Raw genomic sequence first — 24,245 nt, 5'->3', positions numbered from 1 at the left:
TGGTGTAATTATGCTTTAAAGCTTTAGGTCATGGCCCCCATCTTGCAGAAAAAAACACAAATGGCAAAAAACCCAGTGCCCAGTTCCACTGTTTTATGCCTTTGACCCAGTGGCGTAGCGTGGGGGGTGCCAGGGGGGCCGGCCGCACCGGGCGCAACATCTGGGGGGGCGCGCTCGCTGCCTCCGGAGTCGCCGAAGAGCCTCGGGCGCAGGCTGTAGCAGAGCCCCATGTCTCGTGGAACCGACGAGCTGTGCGCGCGCCCGGGCTGAAGGCGTCCGGCAGGCAGCGGCTCTCAGCCCCGCGCGTCAGGGCCGCGGAGGACGTGCCAGGCAGCCCCTCCTCACAGCCCCGCCTCCGCTGCTGCTGCTGCAGCTGCTGGGCCATGTTGCATTTTCCTCGCCTCTCTGCCCCCCTCCTCCTCCGGGCAAGCGGCGTGGTTTGGGCGGCAGCGCCAGCAGCAACTCGACTCAGATCGGCAGGTTAGGGGTTGGGGGGGGCGCAAATTACTTGCCTTGCCCCGGGTTAGGGGGCGCAAATTACTTGCCTTGCCCCGGGTTAGGGGGCGCAAATTACTTGCCTTGCCCCGGGTGCTGACAACTCACGCTATGCCGCTGCTTTGACCTAGTGGTTCAACTCCTTCATTTGAGTTGTATGCCCCCATGCCATATAGAAGGTGAAGAGACCCTCTGAAGTAGCACCCACAGAAGTCCAAGGGGCTAGCACCACAAGCAAATAATGTATTGATGCATGCTTAGAAGTGCTTTCCATTGCACACATACCATATAGTTCCTCTCTTCTACACAGCGTTTGGATAAGGGCATAAGCTTGCTGATAGAGCAACTGCTTTGCATGCAGAAGGTCTCTTGTTCAATCCCTGGTGTATTTAGTTGGGACTGGAAATGTTCTCTGACTGAAAAGCTGGAGAGCCACTGCTGGTCAGTACTGAGCTAGATGGTCTAGGGTCTGCCTTGGTATAAAGCAGCTTTCTAGGGGTGGAATTCATCTAATGTGCCCCATCTGTGAAAAATTTCTGTTTATGCAAGAGGATTTCTGCCTCTGCTCTTCTTCCCCTGCGCACCCTGCGCTACCTGAAATTGTCTATGTGGGGATCAGGAGATATCCCAAAACAAAACATATAGTAATAATAATTTTTATTGGTCATGGTAGTAGGAGATAGGTTAAGTGCCTGCTCTTGCCTTCTCTAAAGGGTTACAGGGCTTTCTCTAAGCTGATGTGATTTCCATTAAAAACTACTAAGAAATTGAAGAAGCCTCTAACAATAAACCGAATATTTGTGTCCCAAGTAGCTGTCATCTGATGAAGCAAAAGAGCAGCAAGATCTGAAAGCTGTACTGCGCTGGCAACGCCTTAGAGATGAGGTGCAGAATTCTGAAGGAGATCTGCAAGTGTTAAGGTACAGAAAAGGCTGCTCAGTTATTGTTTCTTCTCTCCTTATCACATTTTCCCTCTCCAAAAGAAGGATATTGGAGTGTTCTGATTAAATTATTACATCTTCCAAAGGGTTTGTAAAGCAAACATTTAGAATATTTGTGTACCACAGTTTCATTAAAAAAAAAATCAAAGAGGTTTACAATACTTAAAATATAATACAAAAATTAAAACAGCTCACTATTACGGAAAAAGTTTTTCTTTAATTGTCTGCATAATCCTGGTGGCAAATAGAAGTATACAGCAAAGGTTTGAAAATTAGAACAGAAGGCGTCTGCTCAGCCCCAAATGGAAGAACGCTCCACAGGGGTAGGCCAATAACACAGAAGGCTGGGTTAAGTGTTGCTGTCAGATGAGCCTCACCAGCTGAAATGTAGAAAGAGAAGACTGGACAAAATCAAATGGGTTGAGGTTGGAGAGAGGATAAGGAAAAACAACGTGGTTGCAATCCTATGCACAGTTCTGAAAGTAAGCTTTACTGAATTCAGTGGAATGTACTTCTGATTCAACATGCATAGGGTTGCACTTGACCTTTTAAAAATGAGGAGGAAGTCTTAAATATTGATTCCTATAAAAAATTCTTTTCTCAGAAATTACTGCTCAGTGGAACATATCCAAAGAAATGGTTGAGGGGCTAAGTTCTATGAAGTCGAAGGCACTGGGTATATTTAGGCTGAAGAAGATAAAATAAATAAAAAATTAAATAAGTTGTTTACTGAAGAAGAGATAATGTGATAGCCATTTTCAAATTTGTTTTAATGCTGTCAGATCATGGAGACATTTGTTTCTGCTTATCCCAGAGCAAGAGTAGGACAGCCTGAAACCCAATAATTGCCTGCAGATTCCACCTCAGAGGGTGGGGAGCTCAGAGATAGGAATCAAGGTGGGTAGGAGTGGAATGGGAGCAACCAAAATAGATGGACAAGAATGTGGTACTCGTGATTAGTTCTCACTTCTGATATTTTCCTCCCCTGGCAACCTGCTGGTTGGATAGAAGGAGAAGTGGGTGATTCTGTCTGTTTCACTGTCCAGCCTCGCCCACTTCTGGCTTCAGCCCCACCCATCACTGGCATGGTGACAGGTTGCTCTGAAGGAATGGAGCCCTTGACAAAAAAGAGAGAAAGGTTCCCCACCCCTGCCTCAGAGAATAGGACATGAACCCACAGTTTAAACTCAAAGGATATTTCAGCTAAACATTAGGGAGAACTTCCTGATACTGTGAGTTGACAGTGGGACAGACTGCCTCGGAAGGTGGTGAACTGTCCTTCTTTAGAGGTTTTCCAGCAGTTGCTGGATGGTTACCTCTGAGAAATGTTGCAGTAGCTAGGGCTAGGTGACTTTTGAGGTCAACTCTTTGAAATTAATCCACTCAATCATAGACTCAATCTATCTTTTGCAACCTGAAATTCGGCTTGTCTGGCTGCAGAGCAATCTGCTTACCACATCATATTAGGCTACACCACCCCATAGACTTGTGGGTGTAGAATACTTAAGCATGGGGCGGGTTAATTTAAACCATGTTTTAGTGAGGAAATTCTTCTTTGTTTTAATCATGATTTTCATTATTTTTGTTTAATGTTCCTTTTTTATATGTGAATTTCATTCATTGGTTCTAAGCATACTAAAACATGTTGAATTGATTATTTTACAATTAAATACAGCCTTTAAGCTAGATTTTATACTATGTTTATAGACAATGTATTAAGTATAAATTCCAGTATATAAAGTTGTATGGCAAAAAGTTGAGTTGACTATTAGCTTTCAGTTTTGTTGTTTCATAAAATGTCTGCAACCCACCAATCCGGTGCATAATTATGCATGGAATTCAGTGAGACTTGTTTATAGTGTTATCCATGTATTTATGTGTAATCCTATGCACAGGATTGCAGCCTGAATCTCTAATCCAGGGACCTGGGCGGGGGGGGGGGGACTATGTGCAGAGCACAGCATCTCCTTTTTTTAAACAGTATTCCCTTATGCTGTGTTGCATGTTAATTTCTAAAGTCTGAAAAAAAGTTTGTAATGCAGTTCAGGGGACTCACCGGATTGTTGTAACCCCGGCCTCATGCAACAAGCTAAACACTACACAGAGAGTACTGACCCTAATACAGAATATTTTCCTGGCTGATACAGACCCAGTAGTCAACGCCACGTGCACTTGAACTTTTTATTATTATTTAGCTTTTATCCTGCTATTTCCCCCCCAAAAATTAAGACAGTGTGCATGGTTGCCCCCTCATCCCACTTTTGTATTTATAAAATCCCATGTTGGGCAGGTTAGTCCAAGAGATAGTGGCTCGCCCAATACAGTGGTGCCCCGCAAGACGAATGCCTCGCAAGACGAAAAACTCGCTAGACGAAAGAGTTTTCCGTTTTTTGAGTTGTTCCGCAAGACGAATTTCCCTATGGGCTTGCTTCGCAAGACGAAATGTCTTGCGAGTTCTTGCGAGTTTGTTTCCTTTTTCTTAAAGCCGCTAAGCCGTTAATAGCCGCTAAGCCGCTAATAGCCGCTAAGCCACTAATAGCCGTGCTTTGCAAGACGAAAAAACCGCAAGACGAAGAGACTCGCGGAACGGATTAATTTCGTCTTGTGAGGCACCACTGTATCATCAAGTAAGCTTTGTGGCTTTGTAAAGATTTGAATAAACATGCTCCTGGAATAAATGTAGTTCTAAAAGCCTTCCACGGTGGCCCGGCCCAGTGTCCATCTTCTGAGCCTTCCCTCTACATCAAGTTCTCACATTACTATAGTTGTGTTATAAGCTACTTTCATTAATATTTATTCGTGTTATTGTATATGTGCTAAATCAGACAAGTCATACGTTTGCAAGTGTGTAGCTTGACAATAGGTGCAGATAGAGGAAACAGCCTTATCGCTAGCTGCAGCCAACACAGCTGCTGATTACCAGGTTGGCTGGTTTTTTTGTGTATTTTGTTTTGTTCCATTTTTTAAAAAAATGTGAACATGGCTTGCTCTGATAGGAGGCTTATCTGGACATTAGCTTTCCTACTTCAATTGCTAAGGTATCACATGGATTTTATAGTGCATTAATTTTACAACAGAGACTGTTTAAAAAACCTATCTTAAAAGTATATAATAAAATTACATTTAACCAGCAACATATCAGAGCAGCTAACAATAGTTTAAAAACACACTAAAACTACATAAAAATAGTAGAGCCGTAAATATAAAACATGGGAAGTTAATATTCCAACAGGTTAAAATAACAAATGCAATTTTAAAAAAATCTACAAGGTGTGGACAAATTAAAAGGTATGTCTTGGTGCCACAAAGGCACTAGAATCTGCCATGCCAGACTCCCCGGGGATACATCTGAAAATGAGAAGCCATCACTGTAAAGACTCTATCTTGGCTCACCAACAGCTTCATCTCTGAAGGGAGAGGGACTTGAAAAAGGTATTCAGATGAAGATCTTAATACGAGGGGGAAGGACATGGATTACTGGGGCCAAGCTATCTCTCCATCACTCCAGCCTCATTTGATTCCTGCCACTTCGACATTTACGGTATACACAAGACTGGAGCTAAAAGAGTTCCTGAGCTGTGAATCTGATATTTAAGGGGAGTTACAACCTTATCTAGAACAGGCTGAGTACCACCTACCAACAGTAATCTTGTCGGGATTATGTTGTAGTTTATTGGCCCTTATCCACTCTATTACTGATCCCAGATACTCATTTAGTACTTCTGCTCACCCCAGATCTCCATATGACCTCAGTCAACACTTTCATGTAGATGCACTAAAGCACACCACAATATAAACCCCAGCTTTTGTTGGACATAACCTGGGAAAAATAGCTAGTGCAAGCATCCTTTAGCTACTTACTCTGTTACAACAGGCTCTACCTGAGAGAAGAAGGTTGCCCCTTTTCCCCCTCCCAACCCTGTGATTTAAACTAAATTGGTCAGGCACTAGTAAGCAATAGTTTTCTGACACAAATTTGGAAACTGGACAACCATTGATGAAGAATTCACACAGTTTGAATTTGTTCTGGATATTGTCCTCATGGGTGATAATTCAGTGGGCTGAATGTTTCAGGCTTTGTTTTCAAAAACTCTGGCTGCTTTTCTTTGACGTGCATGGAAAATTGCAAACTAAAGAAAAATAAAGAGAAAGCTTAAGTCCTTTTTTTCAACATATTGGGCATAGATGAAAGAGCCCATTCATCCTTCCAGGTGTAGCCTTGTGAGCTGCTAAGCCTATGTTCAGGTAAGAGCAGCCAAAATATGTTACTGGATGTAATGAATTCAATATCCTTCCTTTCCATTTCCCTCCATCTAAAGTGTCTCCATCTCTTCTAATTTCCCTTTGCGCATAGTGTGACACTCCTGCCTGTGTAGCATGTCTTAGCAGAATGCCATGTGATATGATGTCATGTCTGGGAGAAGAGTTAAGTCGCTTCACACCAGCTTAGAATTGGCTACTAGTTTAAACTTCAGCTGTTTGTGTAGCCATATATAAAATTACATTAGAAAAATGCATTGCTGTACTACTTTTCCCACGAACGAAGTTACCTGAGTAAGTAGGAAACCTCCTATATTGTAGACAATGCCTGAAGAAAAACAGAACGTTGTAATTAAGTGTTTTAATTGTGAGACTTTTTTTTAACATCCTCGTTGTATCTGTTTATCCAGATCTTGAATTATTTGTGCCCTTTTAGGCCCAAGAAAGAGAACACTGGCAAAGCGAGTGAATCTGGAGCAGCTGTAATCAAACATGGCCTGAATGCAGAAAAAGTATTCATGCAGGTTCATTACCTGAAGGTCAGAATGCTAAAACCGGTACTCTCAATACGACAAATCAGTATTTTGTACACATAAGAAAGGAATAACATCTTGTATGTCTTGTTTGCTTCTTCCAGGGTTATTTCCTTCTGCGGTCTTTTGCAGGGAAGGCTGGAGAAGCTGCATATTTTGCCTTTTTAAAGAAGTTTGTGCGGGCTTTTCATGGACAGCTGATACTCTCTCAGGTACTTGCATCTTTAACTTAAGTCAAAATAATCCAGGAGTTGAAGAACCTTTCCTATGAGGACAAGCTAAGCATTTATGTTTTAGAAGCTTGGAGGTGGGGGAGCGTGCAGCAAAGTGAGCAGAGACCATTTTTAATCTCCCTTTCATAACACTGGAACTTTCCTGGTGAAGTTGTAGGCAGTTGATTCATAGCAGAAAAGGGAAAGTACTTATTCACACATTGCAGGATGTGGTGATGACCCATGGCAGGCAGAACTATTCAACTCTCTGATCCTCTGTGGAGGTGGCCATCTGCCCATGGGACTGGGCCAGCATAGGGTCTGCTGAATTCTGTGTGGAGTATGCTGCAGTCGTGTGGTGGCAGTGGGCTTGAACCAGGTCTCTTGCTTGCAAACTAGAGCCATGAAAGGATTCCTTTTCCACCCCTCAGCCAACCAGCATAAGCACCAGGTGTTGTGATTGCAGTGTTGGCTGTGCCACTCCATCAAGCACCGCTGTTGCCTGAGGATTGCATCTTTAAAAGGGAACTAAATAAATTCATCAAGGACAGCTCCATTGGTCGGTAACAGTCATGACAAGTGGAACCTGCAATGAAATGTCACAGTATATCTTCACCCCCTAACAGGAATGGGCCCATTCAGAGTTCCAGCCAGCCATGTCCTCCTTCAGCATACTATAAATTGTAAGCAGCTCAGGAAGGACAATTTATCCGCTCCCCTGGTTTTCCAGTTTTCCATTCCAAGTGCTCGACATTATATGGCTCCTGGAGGCCTCTGAGAGTGTTTTTTCTTGCTTTTTTATCCTCCCCCCTTTGTGTTTTTACGTTCTTCTGGATACTGGGCTTAGTTCGTTTATCAGTTGCCCCATTGTGGCTCTAAACCACCTGAGTTTATTTTTAGAGAGAACGATAGCTAAGTGCAACCTATACAGTGGTACCTCGGGTTACATACGCTTCAGGTTACAGACTCAGCTAACCCAGAAATAGTACCTCAGATTAAGAACTTTGCTTCAGGATGAGAACAGAAATTGTGCTCCAGCGGCACGGCAGCAGCGGGAGGCCCCATTAGCTAAAGTGGTGCTTCAGGTTAAGAACAGTTTCAGGTTAAGAACAGACCTCTGGAACAAATTAAGTACGTAACCAGAGGTACCACTGTAGAGGCAACCTATTCCTCTCGGTATCAGTTACTAGAAGTGAAGGGCAAAGAGAATTGGAGGGCTGTTACTTTCATGCCCTGGTGGTTGGCCAGTGTTGGAAATGGGATATTGGGGTACATGGATCCTGTGTTTGCTCCCACGGGGCTTATGTGCTTAACACTAAGGTGGGTGTTCCATTGTTGCTGTTATTCTTATCTTAAGATTTTAAGAAAACTTCAGGCATAGAAAATACATTTGTCAGGGTATGCAAGATGTGTGCTCCCCAGAACTGGTGGCTGGCCATAATGAAAGCTACAGGGAAGTATGTTATGGATGCTATAATTTAATCTAATTGATCTATCAAGGGCTCCTAATCATGATGTCAAAATGGAATCTTTTTGCTCAAATATAATATAGAATCATAGAATTGTAGAGTTTGAAGGTACCCCAAGGGTCATCTAGTCCAACCCCTGCATTGTAGGAATCTCAACTAAAGCATCCATGACAGAGTAAATCCCAGATATCTTAATGCCATTCTCATGAGCCTCCAAGGATCTTCTAACTGCTCTTGGAAACAGAATGCTGAACTAGATTGACCTTCATCTGATACAGAGTAGTCATTATGTTTCCAACTTTCCCCTTGTAAATCATCCTTAGTTATATTAACACAACCTCTACTGAATATTTCAAAAACTAAACTTTGGTTTGAATATAAGAGTGAACGTACAAAAATGAACTGTAGCAACAGAAGCAGATAATCTTTTTTGCCTTCTGCTTCTTTCCAGGATGGCTTTGTTAAATTCTTATGGAAACACATTTCAGTCATGCTTTGTTACTCAAGGTTGCTATTCTTTATAGAGAGAAATTGCTTCTGGAGTATTAAAAGGGTCAAGTGGAGGCACACAGAAGCCTCTCTTTTCATAAGGTATCTTAATGTAAGGTTAAAAATTCAATCTTGATTTATAGCATGCCATATTGTGAACAACTGCACTGTGTTGAAAGAGAACTTCTGCATGTCATGAGACGCATCACCATCAGATAATTGATATTTTCATTTAGACCAAATTAAACGGACTTAGATTTTTAAAAAATCATTGCTTTCTTTCTGATATTGACATTAAACCTATGAAATAAGAATGCCAGCATGCATTCATAATATTTTTGTGGTGACCTGCTTAAAAGCATGAAAATAAGATAAAATACAACTAGGTTTCAAGCTGAACAAAATATTTCCCTATTGTTACAAAACAGAAAATTTCTTTTTACTTCCATCATTGACTGTAAAGATAATTGAGTCAAGATGCACTGCTGAGTGTAGAAAAGCCATATTCAAGATGAATACACACACACACACTTTTTTCAAAAGACACCTAAACTGTTCCTACATGTTCTTTATCATTTATTTATTTGTTTATTTGTTGGTTAGTTTTATTTTTAACTAACTCTTGCTCCATGGAGCAGAGAGACCTACACATGGCTCCTACGTGGTCTGCTATCTAGGTACAGCTCCATATGGAGCCCACTTCACTTCAGCAGTTGAATTGTGTGCCTTTAGGCCATTTTTAAAGACTCTTTAGATTATTTTCTTGCAGTGGCTTCCATAAATAAATGCTGTCTTGGGTGGATTTGTATGTCTGTCCCTGGCTTCATAAACTATGATTTACATCATGACCACCTACTTCTCTGTTGTCCCTCCTCTCTGCTTGTATGCCAGCTTTCACATTGAGATTCTTGCTTGCATTAAACCAATGTTCTCAGTTTTGTCCAAGGGGCTGCTTCCAACTAAATCATTGTGCACGCAGAACAGCATCTGTAAAAGCAATGCAATGTGCCCTCCCTCAACCCCATGCACTCCCCAAATATGTTATGGGGGTTCCTGTAACCCGCTGGAACAGATTTAATGGAAGTGCTGGGATATGTGGAGGAAGGAGACAGTAGAAGTTCCCCCGCACTCACAGAAGTTGTTCCAAGCATTCAGATTTAGATGGATACAACTGCGGAACTTTGGTGTAATTTTAGTTAACAAATCAGGTCAATAACCCAGAATTTGTCATGGTCTGCTTTCTGATTTACCTGCCTTTTTCTCATAACATCTAACTTGCCCTAGTTCAGCTCTGTGAGAATTATGGCTAAATTGGGATTTCAGCTTGCATCTCCTTAATCTTAAATCAAAGCTTTTTTCATTGCATGATACAAAATTCAAATAGGGTGCTCAGACAGACCCTAAAGGGTCAGACCAAAACATGGCAACATAAAACCAAAAGGAGAGATGATAAAGGCTTGGGGAGGGGGGAGCAAAGAAAGCAAATTACTTTCTAAAGATAAAATGTTAAAGTTAGAGTTCCACAGTGGGATGTAAATGGGAATACCACAAAAATAATAATTCAGCTTGGTAGTTAGAAATATTACTTGAATCAATGTAGAGAAATGAGGATAGGATATGAATGAAATAAAATCAACACTTTCCCCAGTACAGTATGGCTTCCAACATTACACATATAAGTTTTTCAGGAGAGAAACGCAGTGAGGCTCTCTGTGTGGAATTTGCAGAAGCACATTGCCTTCCCATCTACTCATTCTCAGGCCTAGAAAGAAGGGGAGGACTCTTGTACTGCCATCAGCTAAGTAAGGATAGAAGGGAGAATCATATCAAGATGACAATAGCCTCATTATCATGATAGATTTTTCTTAGCTATGGTTACCAAAGCTGGTAATGTTTAGATTCTCTCTGAGCTCAGTAGACTTACTTCCTACCAAATAAGATTCAGATTGGAGCCTTAGAAACCTATGGTCCCTAGCTGTTGGTTGAAAACAAGGCAGCAAAATGCATTATTTCAGTTACACAGAAAGTATTAGATAGGGTAGGAGACTTGAATTTGTTTCAGATAAATCTGCAGGCTTGATGCGAAATCAATTTGCTTAGCAAATTACACAAATATTGCAAAATGTTGGAAGATCTCTGCTCATAAGGCTATTAGTCATCATTGTAAGATCATATTACAATAGAGTTGCTAATCCACTAGTCATTTTCTTTTGCGCCCCAGCAGCCTGCTGTGAAATGTGGCTTTATAAACTGTTCAGCTGTTGTGACCAGATGAAACTTTTCAAACATGCCCCTAACCCTGAGGCAAATGTTTACTAATCAAGAGTTTGAAAAATTGTCATCTATTTTTTTATAGCTATTGTAGATGTGGCAGAAAGCCCCTGCTTAATTTTACATTTGGTTTTTCATGCTTGGTTCCAAAAAATATGTTTAATGAGAGGTTGGGATTGTTGCATAGGGTGCTGATGTCCCAGGATCCCCATATTGGTGTTATGATGAGCACCAGAACAAAGGAAAGGAAAGGAGAAAAAGATACAAATGCATTTATTTTGTTGCCCTTTCCCACCATTGCATCCAATTGTGTTGCAGCCGGCTGCATTTTTAACCTTTTGATTTATAGTGTTTCCTGGCAGTAACGCTGTAGCATAATTCATTTAGTAAGCATGCAATCTGTGTATCTCTGGGGGGAAAGAGCATGCATTTCTTGCAGTGATGCTGGGATATAGTTCAATAACGCAAGTTGAGATGGGAGCTCAAGGTACCCTTTAGATTGACAAGATCTGAGGAGGGTCTGTCAACGATGAAATGGAATCAGAGACAGGAGGAAAAGGATTACACTAAGTTCTATATCTTTATTGAATTTTATTTTATCAGCTTTGGCATTATTTGAACCAGAATCAACTAAAGCCAATGGAAATACCCTGACCTTCACATTTAGGAATCTATTACTTGAGGATAAAATGCAGCCAAGTCCAGGGCTTTTTTTTCCCTAGAAAAAGAGGTGCCGGAACTTGTTGACCTTTTTCGGGGGGGGGGGGGCACCCAGCCAAACTTGTTGAGCTTTTTATGACACAAATTGCTGGGCTGCAACACCAGAACTTGCCAAAGAACTCACCAAAAAGCCCTGGCCAAATCCATATTTGGTCTCCCACAAATCTGTGGTGAGAATTGTTTGGGCATTCTCAAGTGCCATTTTGTGATATAACATCTTGGTTGTGCCATGGGAAAATTATAGTCAATTTTGAGCTCATTGTACAGAGATTCTGAATGGTAGATTTGATTATTTGGCCTGCATACCTCTGTACAGGTAATTAAAATATATATATATATATATATATATATATATATATATATATATATATGCACATTTAGACAAATGTGGCTGCAAATGCAGATTTTTATGGGTTACCTAGCATAAATATGAATAAGAATCTTTAACCAAACATCAGATACAGAATAAATAACAGTTTTAAAAGGTTTTAATGTTTAGTATTCCTCTACACCATAAAAAATAATGGGATGGATTCCCAGCATTTAAAACTATGAAGAACAGAGTATAACATCTAAAGTATAAATAATTGCTTGCATTCTGAATACTAGCCTTGTTTCTAGTGGCATTTGTAGTATTTTTCCTAGATCTGAGCCACAGGTGCAAGGAAATGACTTCACATGTGAAACATTAATCAGTTTGCTTTTTTCTCCTTCATTTTGACTGCATGCTCGGTATGTTTTTAATAGTAGTTTTTGTTTATTTTAGTTGAGTAGCAAGAAAGTCTGGAATTTTAGGGCAGGATTTTTTAAAAGTCCATTCTGGTTTCTGTGAGAGAATCCATTGACTAACACCTTTCGATGAAATTTGTGTAATGAATGGAGTGTTGGTAACTATAAATAAATAGAAATGAGTATGAGTTGTTGATTCCACTAGTGCAGTTAAGGTTGATGTTTAGTTTGGTGATGAAAAATGAATATCTTGGGGATAAAATACTTCACAGATTTTAATTTTCTCATTGTAACATCTGCTTCAACAAGTAACCAGCTGTAATACTGATTCATTTGTTGAGATCATAATTTCGCATCTTATTATTAGTTCAGTCTTATTAATATGCATGCTAAAATATCTAAGCTTTTCTATTGTGTGTGAAAGTGTTCTACAAGTTCCATTTTAACTGATCCTTATCTTCATGGAAAGTATTTTGCTAGCTACATAGAGTTTTCATAATTCGGTTAAAGTAGATATACAAGCATGAAAATGAATGTGTCTTCTTTGTTCCAAGAAAGCATAACAAGTATTGTTCCAGTTCTATTCTTTTAGAACTTAGCAACTGCAGAGTTGATTGAAGCTTTTTCTGTGACTAAAACTTCATCAGGCAGACAAAAATATTTGCTCCATTGGATCATTGCTTTTGCATTTTAATATTTAGACAACTTGGGATTATTATTGTTTGGCTAGTTAGGATCAAATTTGTTTGTATTCAGTGTCTCCATCTGTCTGCCAACAGGAAGGCATATTGTACTGGTGCATTTTGATAATAAAGACTACCCGGATACATTTGACTCAGCTGGAGCAAAAAGAAATGAGAATGTGTGCAACAACATTTTGTCCTTAGCAATTGTTTTATCTAGATGTGCCTTACAGAGATAAAATATTTTCATCATGGTATGCATCCCAATGATTAGCCCATCCTTTAAATGAATCAAATATGATTACTGTACAATTTAATAATATGCCAGTTCCAAACATTCCGTTCTGTGTTCCAAAGTTTAGGACACACTTTAATGTGACCCCCCCCAAAAAAAACAAGTCAAAATTTGGCTATGTATATGAAGGGCTCTGCAGATAGAAGACTTACCTCAACTGCTCTAATAGCACCCCAAAGTTCACCCATTTACTTGCTTCCATAAAAGTGAAAAAGTCGGCATGTACCACATGTAGGAACATTGTGGTAGGGAAAACAAAAGTACCCCTCTGGAGTTCTGTAACCCCTTGGGTCCTTGCAAACACTCTCTTTACTGCTTCATCATTCTTCCTGCATCCCTATCACATGATCTCCTGCACTGTCCCAAAGAGCCCTTCCACACACACCCCAGCTAATTTGAAGGGGCAGGGGCTGCAGATGAAGAGGAAATATTCAAAAATCATGTTCCCTGCCTATTCCACTGATGAATGCCACTGAATCAAAGAGTCTTCTGTCATTGAGCAGCAGCACTGATCCAGCCCAATAACAATACAGTAAACAAATTACATATTTGACTACACAATAAGAATAGGCAGATTGCATCCTTTTGTGGTGGTGATGGAGAAATTGTGTTTGTCTAGGTATAAAGATTTGTTTCGGATAGTGCAATTTTGAATATGCACACAAAATATAAATATAGTAATATACAGTAGGTGGCTTTGTAATTATTCTCTGTGTTTGTTAAAAGATGCTCCTCATGAGGCCAGAGGAAGATCGCCTGGCTGTGAGTGCTGAAGACCGCTCCCTGCAAGGCCCTTTCCACCTGGCCTAGGGGGTGGCCCCACCAGCCCTACTATGTTAAATATGTATTCTGTACTTGACCTCCTTTGTAATGTTTTATTTTAAAATCTTTAAGATAATATTTTAGTTTTCTGTTATGTTGCGTTGACTGTATACTCTATGTTTGACTTTTTCAGATTGTTTTATTTATGTTTTATTGATTTAATATGCTGCAAACCGTTTTGATATTTTTCTTAAAAACATAAAGCGGTATAGAATATATAATAAATAAATAAATTATTGACACTTAAGCCTTTGAAATGTAATTTATTTATACAAGAGGACTTGCAACAAAATGTTGCACTGTGGTGTGTTTCCACTCCAGGTTGTAGCAATTTATCCTGTCCCTCTTCTAAGTCACTACATCCCTCCTCTCTGTCATCCCAAATTCTACATTTTCTTACCCTTCGGCAGTCAGTCAGCAATCGGAGGCTGCTGAGCACACCAAGACCTCACTGGGCTGTTTTGGGATTTTGTCTTTTTTAAATATATATATCAAATCATGATGTTAAATAGGTATGCAAATTATGGTGTTTCCCCAAACCAACTTGGTGCTGTAGTGGCTGCAAAAGGATAGGTACCCACACCTCAAGTTTGGAAATAGAGGGAATGATCCACCCAGCACAAGTATGTTTGTTTATCAGTTTCTTACTTATGACTTCATATTATGTTCCTGCATTTCGTCTTCTTAATTTTCTAGTTGCCATTGCTAAGTGTTTTGATCTCTTGTGATAGCTGTCTGTAAGCCTTGACATTATATTCACATGTCTATTTTAAATGTTATAAAACGGAATAAACAGTTCAAGTATTGTTAAGTGTGTATTTTTAAATTCATGTTATTAAATTGTGGTCTTTTGTTACTCTTCCAGGACTTTCTTCATTTATTACTGAGCGACATCCCACAGCTAAAACGGTAGGTTGGAATCAGCTTTGGAAAGACCATAATGGGTATATATTCAAAATGGTTTTGTCTCCAGAATCTCTGCAGATGAAAAGCTTGTATATAAATCTTCCATCAACTTATACACAGACAACAAAATTTAATGTGTGGAATTCAGCGTCATGCTATTACAGATAGCATGCACAGACATACCAGCATATCAGCTTGCCAAATGGAACAATTACCCCTCCCCCTTGTGCTTTTTTGCCCCTGAGCCAATTTTGGGGAGTCGGCAGGGGAGAGAGAGGGGAGTCCCTGTTGGGCAAGTAGAAGCCCTGAAGGGGTTTGTTAGGTGAATTCTGCCCAATGTGATTGTCATGCCTCCTATCTAATAAAATAAAGGTAAAGGTAAAGGTACCCCTGCCCGTATGGGCTAGTCGTGTCCGACTCTGGGGTTGCGCACCCATCTCGCTTAAGAGGCCGGGGGCCAGCGCTGTCCGAAGACACTTCCGGGTCATGTGGCCAGCGTGACAAGCTGCATCTGGTGAGCCAGCGCAGCACACGGAAACGCCGTTTACCTTCCCGCTAGTAAGCGGTCCCTATTTATCTACTTGCACCCGGGGGTGCTTTCGAACTGCTGGGTTGGCAGGCGCTGGGACCGAGCAACGGGAGCGCACCCCGCCGTGGGGATTCGAACCGCCTACCTGACGATCGGCAAGTCCTAGGCGCTGAGGTTTTACCCACAGTGCCACCCGCGTCCCTACATCTAATAAAATAAACAAGGGCAATTAATTAATTAATATACTGCCCTTCACCTGCAGATCTCATCTATAGCCCCTCCCAAGAGCTTACAGTGAACTGCACAAACATTGTGGGTGCAGGTTTACCTGGGAGTAAAACTTACTCCTGAGAAGACATGTATAGGATTTCACTATAAGCTTAATTAGTATCATTTGTTTAAAGGAAAAGAGAAATGTAGGCAAAGAGAAATGGAAAGCGTTTGATATTCTAAAACTGGAATTACCGTAGTTTGTAGGTCTTTGATTTTAAAACACTTTCACAGTTCTATGGAAACATCCAGCCTCACTGACTTACATAAGCAGGATACCATAGTGATATCAGCTAATTCTTTTCATTAGGAAATCCTTTTCATATTCTTTATAACATAACCGATATTCAATGGTTTGGTTTTATCATAAAGCAGACTGCTGGATCACTAACAGTCGTGTGTGGTATAAAATTTTATTCTACTATTAATTTGTTTCTGCTAGGATGTTTGACTATATTGTGGAAGCTTTTGTTGTGAAGCCTTGGTTTATAAAATAAACATTTTATGAAAAACCAAAATTATTGAAATAATATGGATTTCTAACCCCCAATGTTTGGGGGAAAATCGAGATACCTGGTTAATTAAATTAGTATGTTTTGATTTTATTAATGTTCTTAGATCTTTGAATAAACTTGATTCTCCCATTTCTTATTTGTATCAATTTTAATGTGCCAGGAACATTTTAATTTTAAATAAGAAGGTTGTAATAGCTGTTTATTCAACTTCTCCCTTAAGAAAGTATGGAGAAGCTTTTAGTTTTATGATAATTTACTGTATAGCTGTGAATATACTATGCTGCCAGCTTTATATATGGTAAAAAGTTACAGTGTGATGCCAAGAGCAACAGAACATGATGTTTATCTAAAACCACACTTTCACCTGCTCCCTGTAGTGGTAACCATATTTTCCCACTCATTGCTCAACACATTTCATTTGCTTGTATAATATGGGAGAAGAGTTATACTTTGTCCATCTGAAATGAAGTATGTGCATAATGACCAAATATTGTCATTACTGGAATGTGTTCACATATTTAAAAATATTGGTCAGGATTCAAAAAGCCATGCAACTGGTTCTGTGAGCCAAAGGGAACTTTGGACTTGGGGTTCTTGTTTTGTTTGTTTGTTTTTGGTAACACCAAGCCATTATGCTTCATGGTAGGCTTCTTCTGAAATCAAGGGGTGTTTCAAAACCAGTTTGTGATAGATACTGCATTGGCGGCTGTTGTTCAAAGGAAAATGTCAAAAATTCCACTGGACTGGTGTGAAATTTTTGTATGAGCTTAAGCAGTTTTAGGGATCCTAGCCAGTATATTTATTCAGTCTTTTCCAATACTGAAGCTAGGAAATGTGTTTTTCTTGGAAGGGACAACACATTCCCAGTTTCCTTTCTTTTTTCAATATGCATCTGTGATCATTTTGAATCATATTCCTAAGATGACCATGAATTTTGGCAAACCTTGTCCTAAATTCAACAGTTTACCATTATTGTGGTCCCCAGCAATCACATACTGTGTTGTAAGTGTAAGGGAAATATCTAGACCACTTAATGTTTATACAAGGAATGCTGTTGCATCGTGCTGATCTACTTGCAATAATTATACAGGGCACACTAATTATTTCATGTGGCTTATTCTTTTGGCATAAAGTCATTCTTCTAATATTGGATATCTGAATCAATAAAGTGAAACCAAAGAGATTATATAGAGCCATACCCCAATTGTCGTTATTTCTGTATTGTTGGCTTGCACTGAATTGGCAGCATTCAAGTGCAATGAAACTACATATATATATCTTCATATACCTATATGCTTATATACGTTTAGCAAGGGTTGCTGATCCTTGACAAGGGTGCTGATCCATGCACTGGCAACTGTGAACCAGTGGTCCCTATGCTCTGCAGCACCGTCCCAGCCCTGGAACACAGCCCAATCTCAGCATTGGCTGCAACCAGCTGATAGAGAAAGGACATCTCTTTGGTATGTGGAGCTGCATTGGCTGGATCCCAGGTGCAGAGGGATGTTGGGTGGCATGTCTTCGACTGTACCAGGCCTGCCAATGTAGTCTGTCTGTGCTGGGCACCTTCAAGCTCTATGGATTCACTGGGTGCTATGCTGCTCATTTCGGTAGATCTTACCCCTTTAGTTGCTTATCTTCATTTTTAGGGGAGGAAATAATGTTTACAGTGGTACCTTGGTTTGCAACCTTTTTGGATTATAACCGTTTTGGATTACAAACATGTCAAACCTGGAAGTGTGTGTTCCTTTTTCTTTCTTTCTTTTTTTGATTACAGCCCATTTTGGGGGGGATTACAACCAATTTGGGGGGGGAGGCCCCATTGGCGAAAGCGCGCCTTGGGTTACAACCTGTTTTGGTTTACAACTGAACCTCTGGAATGGATTATGGTTGTAAACCAAGGTACCACTGTATTTCTGTATAACTTGTGTAGCTTGTTAGTTTCACTTTTAATCTAACGTCTGCTCTTGGCAAAAATGGTAAACAACTAGTAGTGTCAAGTTATTACTTTTAACTTTGAAATCTTACCTTTATGTTCTTATTGCTCAGAATAACTGTAAAATGGGCATCTCAAGGTATTAGTATTAAAGAAAGCCATTTCAAAATATGTTTCACATACAAATAGCATATAATTCCTGCATTAAAGCTGTCATGAGACTTAGGTGTTAAAAAATCTACACCTAAAGCAACTAATAATTAAAAGTAATTCAGTGCTCTGTGTAAATACGGAAGGAAAGTTTTCTGCCTTGTGAGAAATTTTCTAAAAGGTGGAATATAAAACAACAACAATTGTTTAATTAAATTTGTATACCGCCCTTCATCCAAAGATCCCATGGTGATTCACAGCAGAAAAACATAAAATGCAAATGCAAATAAAGTTCGATCTATATTCTATGTGCTTACATTCATCTTTAAATGAAATAATTTTCATAGCAATCAGACCTGCGTAGTTGTAATTTCCTGACATTTTTGTATTCTGAGGATGCCTAAGTGTTTTTTCTAGGATACTTTAAGGCACATGATCTGATGGGGAAAGGCTAGTGTTGAAAGAAAACTCTATAACTGAGGCGACCAGTGTTCTTAGTCAGTGGGTTGCCTCCATGGTTCAGCTGAAGTTCATTCACCTCACTAGACATTACTGAGCCATTTCTGCCTTCACATGAACATGCCTTGAAAGGAAACTTTTTGCACTGCCTATGAATTTCACTTTTGTATTTCCAGAATTTTATCACAACAGTGGATGGGTGTAGTTGCTCTTCTCTTCCTATTCTCTCTATTCAAAGCATTTGTTTTAGCTATTAATAAAGTATGACTCTTGATGATCTTGTCTGTTTTCTAAGTTATAAAACATAACATGCTATGCCAATATTGAAATATTTTCTGCTTGTAAACCAGCTCTTGTCTATTTGGCTATATTTCTCTATCAGTCTTAGGATGGCTTAGTGTCATAACTTATTCAAAGCAACCTTGGCAATTATTGTTTTTTGTGGATTTTCAGAATCTTTAGACACCACAGGGCTGTAATTTTAATGCAATCCTGGAAAACCTACGAAATGGTTTATGTTTGCATGTAGATACAGCCTTTATATAGGAATTATGGCTCCATTTTTTCAAGGCTTTGCAGTTCTTGGCTGCTTCCTTTCATGCAAGTTGGGACACTCAGTTTTTTGTCAAATCCTCTTACCTAATGCAGCCCTCTGTGCCACATCCCATTATTTTCTGAAGTATCACCCAACCCTTGGGCAGCAGTTTTCAGGGTGAGCAGTAGACTTTAGTGAGTAGGGGGGGATTGGTGACAATCCTTGACTAGTGTGAGCAAAAGTGCTTTCCTTTAAGTCAAAGCCACTATTGGATATAACACTTTGTATTTGGCACATTGGTTGGATCCAGGGGGAGCTTCTTCCATTTGAGGAATGTGATTTCTCTGTCTCAGTTGTACAATACACACAAATTCATTATTCTTTGTTAACAGAGCCTTCTTCAGAGGCTTGCTTAAATTAGTCTACGAAGTACTATGTTCATGGATGGCACAGTATGAATCACAATCATAATCATAATTAACAATATTAAAGGGAAAGGCACACTTTAAAAAATGAAAATAAATTCATTCTTTGTTTAAAATCTTTCTCCTAAGTTGTGTTACTCTTGTTGCATCTGGTTAATGGACAATCTAAGTGTCTGGGAAAGTGCTGGGTTTATAAGCAAATGCTAAATTAGAGCTCCTTTGACATTCCAGGAAATGCTTTTTACTTTTAGCTTGCCTTCTTATCTAAATATTTATGAGGAGACAAGGTATTCCATGGACTGAAAAATCTTAAGAGAAGAGATACAGAACCAAGTTGCCCTGGATGTTGGCTGCCTCTTTAACTTGGTCCATGTCATCTCCCTTGCGGATGTATCACTTTCCCTGAACTTCCCTTTCCTTGTGGGCCTCTGCATTATTCCCATTTTTAGGTGTAAAAAGTCCTACGCTACCTTATAATGTAGCTTGGTTAAGCTAAAAGCAACATACGAAAACAGGTTTTTGCAGGTTCAATTGTCATAGTGTATACTTCGTGGCAAACATGGGTTTGCTGCTATATGACAGTGATGCCAAACTTGGTCTTCCAGCTGTTTTGGGACTACAACTCCCATCATCCCTAGCTAACAGGACCAGTGGTCAGGGATGATGGGAATTGTAGTCCCAAAACAGCTGGAGAGCCAAATTTGACCATCACTGCTATATGATGTGTGAACAGTGGAAGGAACATTGAAAGCTAATTACAGTTTTTAAATTCTGTAAGTTAATCTCTTCATTGCTTCCCTTGCCTGCTTTTGTCCAATCTGCAAGGGACATGTATCTAGGAAATGCAGTTGAGGGACAGGAGTGCATGGAAGAAGCAGGGGAGAAGTTAAGCACCTCTTACCCACCACTGCCATACCTTCCCCACCATTTTTTAGATGTTCAGCAGAGAGCTAGGTTCCCTGGCCTTGGCCTTTTGTCAAACGCCTAATTCAACCCAAAGTCTTCCGTTTTTCCTGCTATTTCAGCTCCTTATCCATGTATCTTAGAAGGCAATGGAAGGATGAAATTAACTAAAACAGGAGCTTCTGGTCTAGTCAGTTCCCATCCAGTGAATTTATCCTTTTAAGAACTAAAAACATATTGCAAAAAACATATTTTTTTCGGTGAGGTGTGCTACTCATTGTGGACAATATTCAGTACCCACGGTACAGCAAAATGAAAACATTTGCTAATCATATGTCTCAGAACTTATTTCTGCTTTTCTGCAGCACAGCTAGAAATATTATGAAAATCGGGGGGGGGGGGGTTGATCACACAATGGTGGAGAAGGCAAAATGTATATATGCATATATGCCTATGATAGCTTTACAATATCAGCAGTTATTTCTAATCTGTTATCTGAACCTATTTTTATTCCCACTGAGTGTAAATATGGAAGCCTTTGCCATTTTCAGGCTGTTATGCTTCAGAAGTGCATTCTTTGTATGTTTGGAATAATTGATGTGATATAGGGGTGTTTTTGGCCAGCGCACAAGATTATTATTTTAGATTCTAAAGCTATTGAGGTTATATTAATTAGTCTCAGGCAGTTTTTTACTGCCCATTTCTGATTTTCACTTAAACAGATCCTCATTCCTTTCCACTCTTCTTGCAAGCTGAAGACGAAAAGCCACACAAAAAGAACTGCAGAACACCTGTCCATTCTTTCCAAATGTTTCATCAGTGCATTTGAGCTTCTTAAACATATGTTGTCAGCTTCCATAACCATTGAATTCATCACTCGTTTTTACATGTACAGTCCAATCTGCTTTTCATTTTCAGGTGTCATGATCTCAGACATTAGTAATTAGAAAGGACAAAACCAGGCTCAAATCAGTTTGAGATATCACTGTTTAGATTGCAAACCTCGTTTCTAACAAAGTGTTGTTTAACGACATATTTTATGTATGTTCCATGAATAAGGTTAATTTTTAATTTTCTTGGAAGGTATGGCCTGTCAGTTGAAAACATTTTCCAGAAGTGGCTTGACTGCACAGGAATCCCAAAGGTAAATGCAAAATATCTGTTCTGAATAGGATCCAGATTATGAATTTGTTGAGCATGTTTTTCAAATTACTGTTTGTATGGTAACAGGTATGGAATAAAATAAAAACCCAGGTTTAATGATATCCACTCTAGCTCTTTAGACTGCACACATATGGGAATCCATTTTTATCAGTTGCAGATTTCATTTTCTGTCTTCCTCAAAGAGATCCCGCCAAGAGGAAAATCTCTTAAACCTTATTTTATTACTAAACATACTGTTCACTGGAAACTGTTCTATTGCAGTATTGTAGTGATGCTTCACATCTTGTTTTAAAAAGAGGAAGGTATCAGTTTTGTGGATTACTTTTGCCAAAGAGGGGGGAAATTAAATATTTATATGTATATTTTAAGGTGTTTTAAAGGTGCTTTTATTGTTCACTTTGTTGTACCACCATGAATGGTGGTTTTTATCTATGTATTTTTGTTTCTTCCGTCTTGTTTTGTTTTTGGGGTTGAACATTGAGTGGGGTGGGGATTGGTTTTGTTTGGGCATAATTGTTTTAGGTTGTTTTGCTTTCTATTTGGTAAATGGAGGTTAGTATGAGGCTTGGGATTGCTACCGTGGAGGGGCGAGGGAGGTATGGCGGTGGGGGCAGATGTTATAGGCGAAGGGGATCGAGATACGGATATGCTCGTACCCCTTCCAATCTGCGCCCCATCCCGAGAGACGAGGGTAGGGTGAGCAAGGAGTACTCACCTCCTTCACTGGTGCTGTGCAATGCCAGGTCTATAGGCAACAAAACCGCTACCCTGCGAGATTTCTTTACCTCGCAGGGGGTCGACCTGGCTTGTGTGACGGAGACCTGGGTGCGCGAAGGGGTAACTGTTACCCCCGGGCTTCTCCGTCCTCCACCAGTCACGGACTGTGGGCCGGGGGGGAGGGGTGGCAGTATTAATCCGGGAAGATTGTTCTTTCAGGGCTCTACCTTCGCCATCGATCCCCGGCATTGAATGTGTTGGCCTAGTGTGGGGCTCCGAGGAGAGCTTGGCTGTCTGGCTGGTGTACCGGCCACCTAGCGCACCATCAGCCACCCTGTCAGGCCTGCTGGAGGCAGTGGCCGGCTGGGCCTTGGAGTTCCCTAACCTATTGGTATTGGGAGACTTCAACTTCCACGCTGATGCCACTCCCTCCTCACAGGCTCTGGACCTGGTGTCTTCCATGGCGACACTAGGGCTCTCCCAGTTTGTTTCGGGCCCCACACATCAAGCAGGCCACACGCTGGATTTGATCTTTGGCGCCGGTATAGATGTGATCATGTCTCCTTCGATGAAGGTGCCATGGTCTGATCACTACGCTCTGAAAGCCAGGATTGACTTTCCACCCCCACCCTGCTTAGGTGGCGAGCCGATTTGGGCTCACCCGCAGAGGCTGATGGACCCTGATAGATTCCGTCAAGCCTTGCGGGACCTTGCTCCCCCTGGCGACTCATTGACTGAGCTTGTTGAGGGCTGGAATACCCAGCTCCTGGCAGCCATCGATGAGATCGCACCTAAGCGCCCTCTGCGACCCCGCAGAAACCGGGCTCCCTGGTTTACCGAGGAGCTTCGGAAAATGAAGCGGGACCTCAGACGGCTAGAGCGAGTATGGCGGGGTGCCCGTGACGGAGCCTCAAGAACATCTTATAGGGTTTTTATGAAAACCTATGAGATGGCAGTGAAGGCCGCTAAGAAGTCTTACTTCTCGGCCTCCATTGCATCCGCTAGCTCTCGCCCGGCGCAATTATTTAGTATAATTCGGTCTTTAACGTCCCTTGAAGGACAGCCAAATTTAAATAACAATCTGACACACAGCTGTGAGGCATTTGCGAGCTTTTTTGCGGAAAAGGTCCTGTTGCTCCGCCATGACCTCCCTGCCAATTTGGACACAATAAAGGAACTGGAGGCCCCTCGACTGTCCTCGGGTCCAGTATTGGACCACTTTGACCGGATATCTCCAGCCGATGTGGACAGATTCCTCCAAGCTGGAAAGCCCACCACCTGTCCTCTTGACCCGTGCCCGTCATGGCTGATTAGAGCGTGTCCAGACGAGGTGCGGGCCCCCCTGGGGGATATTATCAATTTGTCCCTTGGCACCGGGATATTCCCAGGGGAACTGAAGGAGGCAGTGGTGCGTCCGCTCTTAAAGAAAACATCATTAGATCCCTCAGATCTATCCAATTACCGCCCGGTCTCGAATCTTCCATTCCTGGGTAAGGTGATTGAGAGAGCGGTTGCTGAACAGCTTGGTAGGTTTCTGGATGAAACATCTGCTTTGGATCCATTCCAGTCCGGCTTCCGCGCTGGTCATGGGACCGAGACGGCTCTGGTCGCCCTAACAGATGATCTCCGCAGGCAGCTGGATCGAGGTGGGTCGGGGCTGCTGATTCTTCTAGATCTGTCAGCAGCCTTTGACATGGTCGATCACGAACTCCTGGACCACCGCCTTGCCGACGTGGGGATCCAGGGCACAGTCCTTCAATGGCTGCGCTCGTTTCTCTCTGGTCGGGGACAGAGGGTGGCGCTTGGGGGGGAATTGT

The 24,245-nt window shown here is 41.0% G+C and overlaps 1 protein-coding gene across 11 annotated transcripts in view; it reads left to right on the top strand.

The window, feature by feature from the left end:
* Positions 1–24,245, top strand: part of AOPEP (aminopeptidase O (putative)) — a 179,921-nt gene that overhangs the window by 62,379 nt on the left and 93,297 nt on the right. For 8 of the 11 annotated variants that reach the window (XM_080972540.1, XM_080972537.1, XM_080972539.1 and 5 more), the window contains 5 exons: positions 1,309–1,415; positions 6,133–6,235; positions 6,334–6,441; positions 14,785–14,828; positions 21,631–21,691. In XM_080972540.1, the coding sequence (XP_080828666.1) occupies positions 1,309–1,415; positions 6,133–6,235; positions 6,334–6,441; positions 14,785–14,828; positions 21,631–21,691 (423 nt within the window). Of the gene's footprint in view, positions 1–1,308; positions 1,416–2,250; positions 3,096–4,835; positions 4,944–6,132; positions 6,236–6,333; positions 6,442–12,898; positions 14,154–14,784; positions 14,829–21,630; positions 21,692–24,245 lie in introns of those variants that run through there. The other 3 variants (XM_080972544.1, XM_080972536.1, XM_080972535.1) reach the window with 3 other exon arrangements.

The sequence above is a fragment of the Podarcis pityusensis genome (assembly GCF_964106645.2).
Source record: "Podarcis pityusensis genome assembly, chromosome: 11".
Taxonomy (NCBI): domain Eukaryota; kingdom Metazoa; phylum Chordata; class Lepidosauria; order Squamata; family Lacertidae; genus Podarcis; species Podarcis pityusensis.
This window is presented reverse-complemented; position numbering and strand designations above follow the sequence as displayed.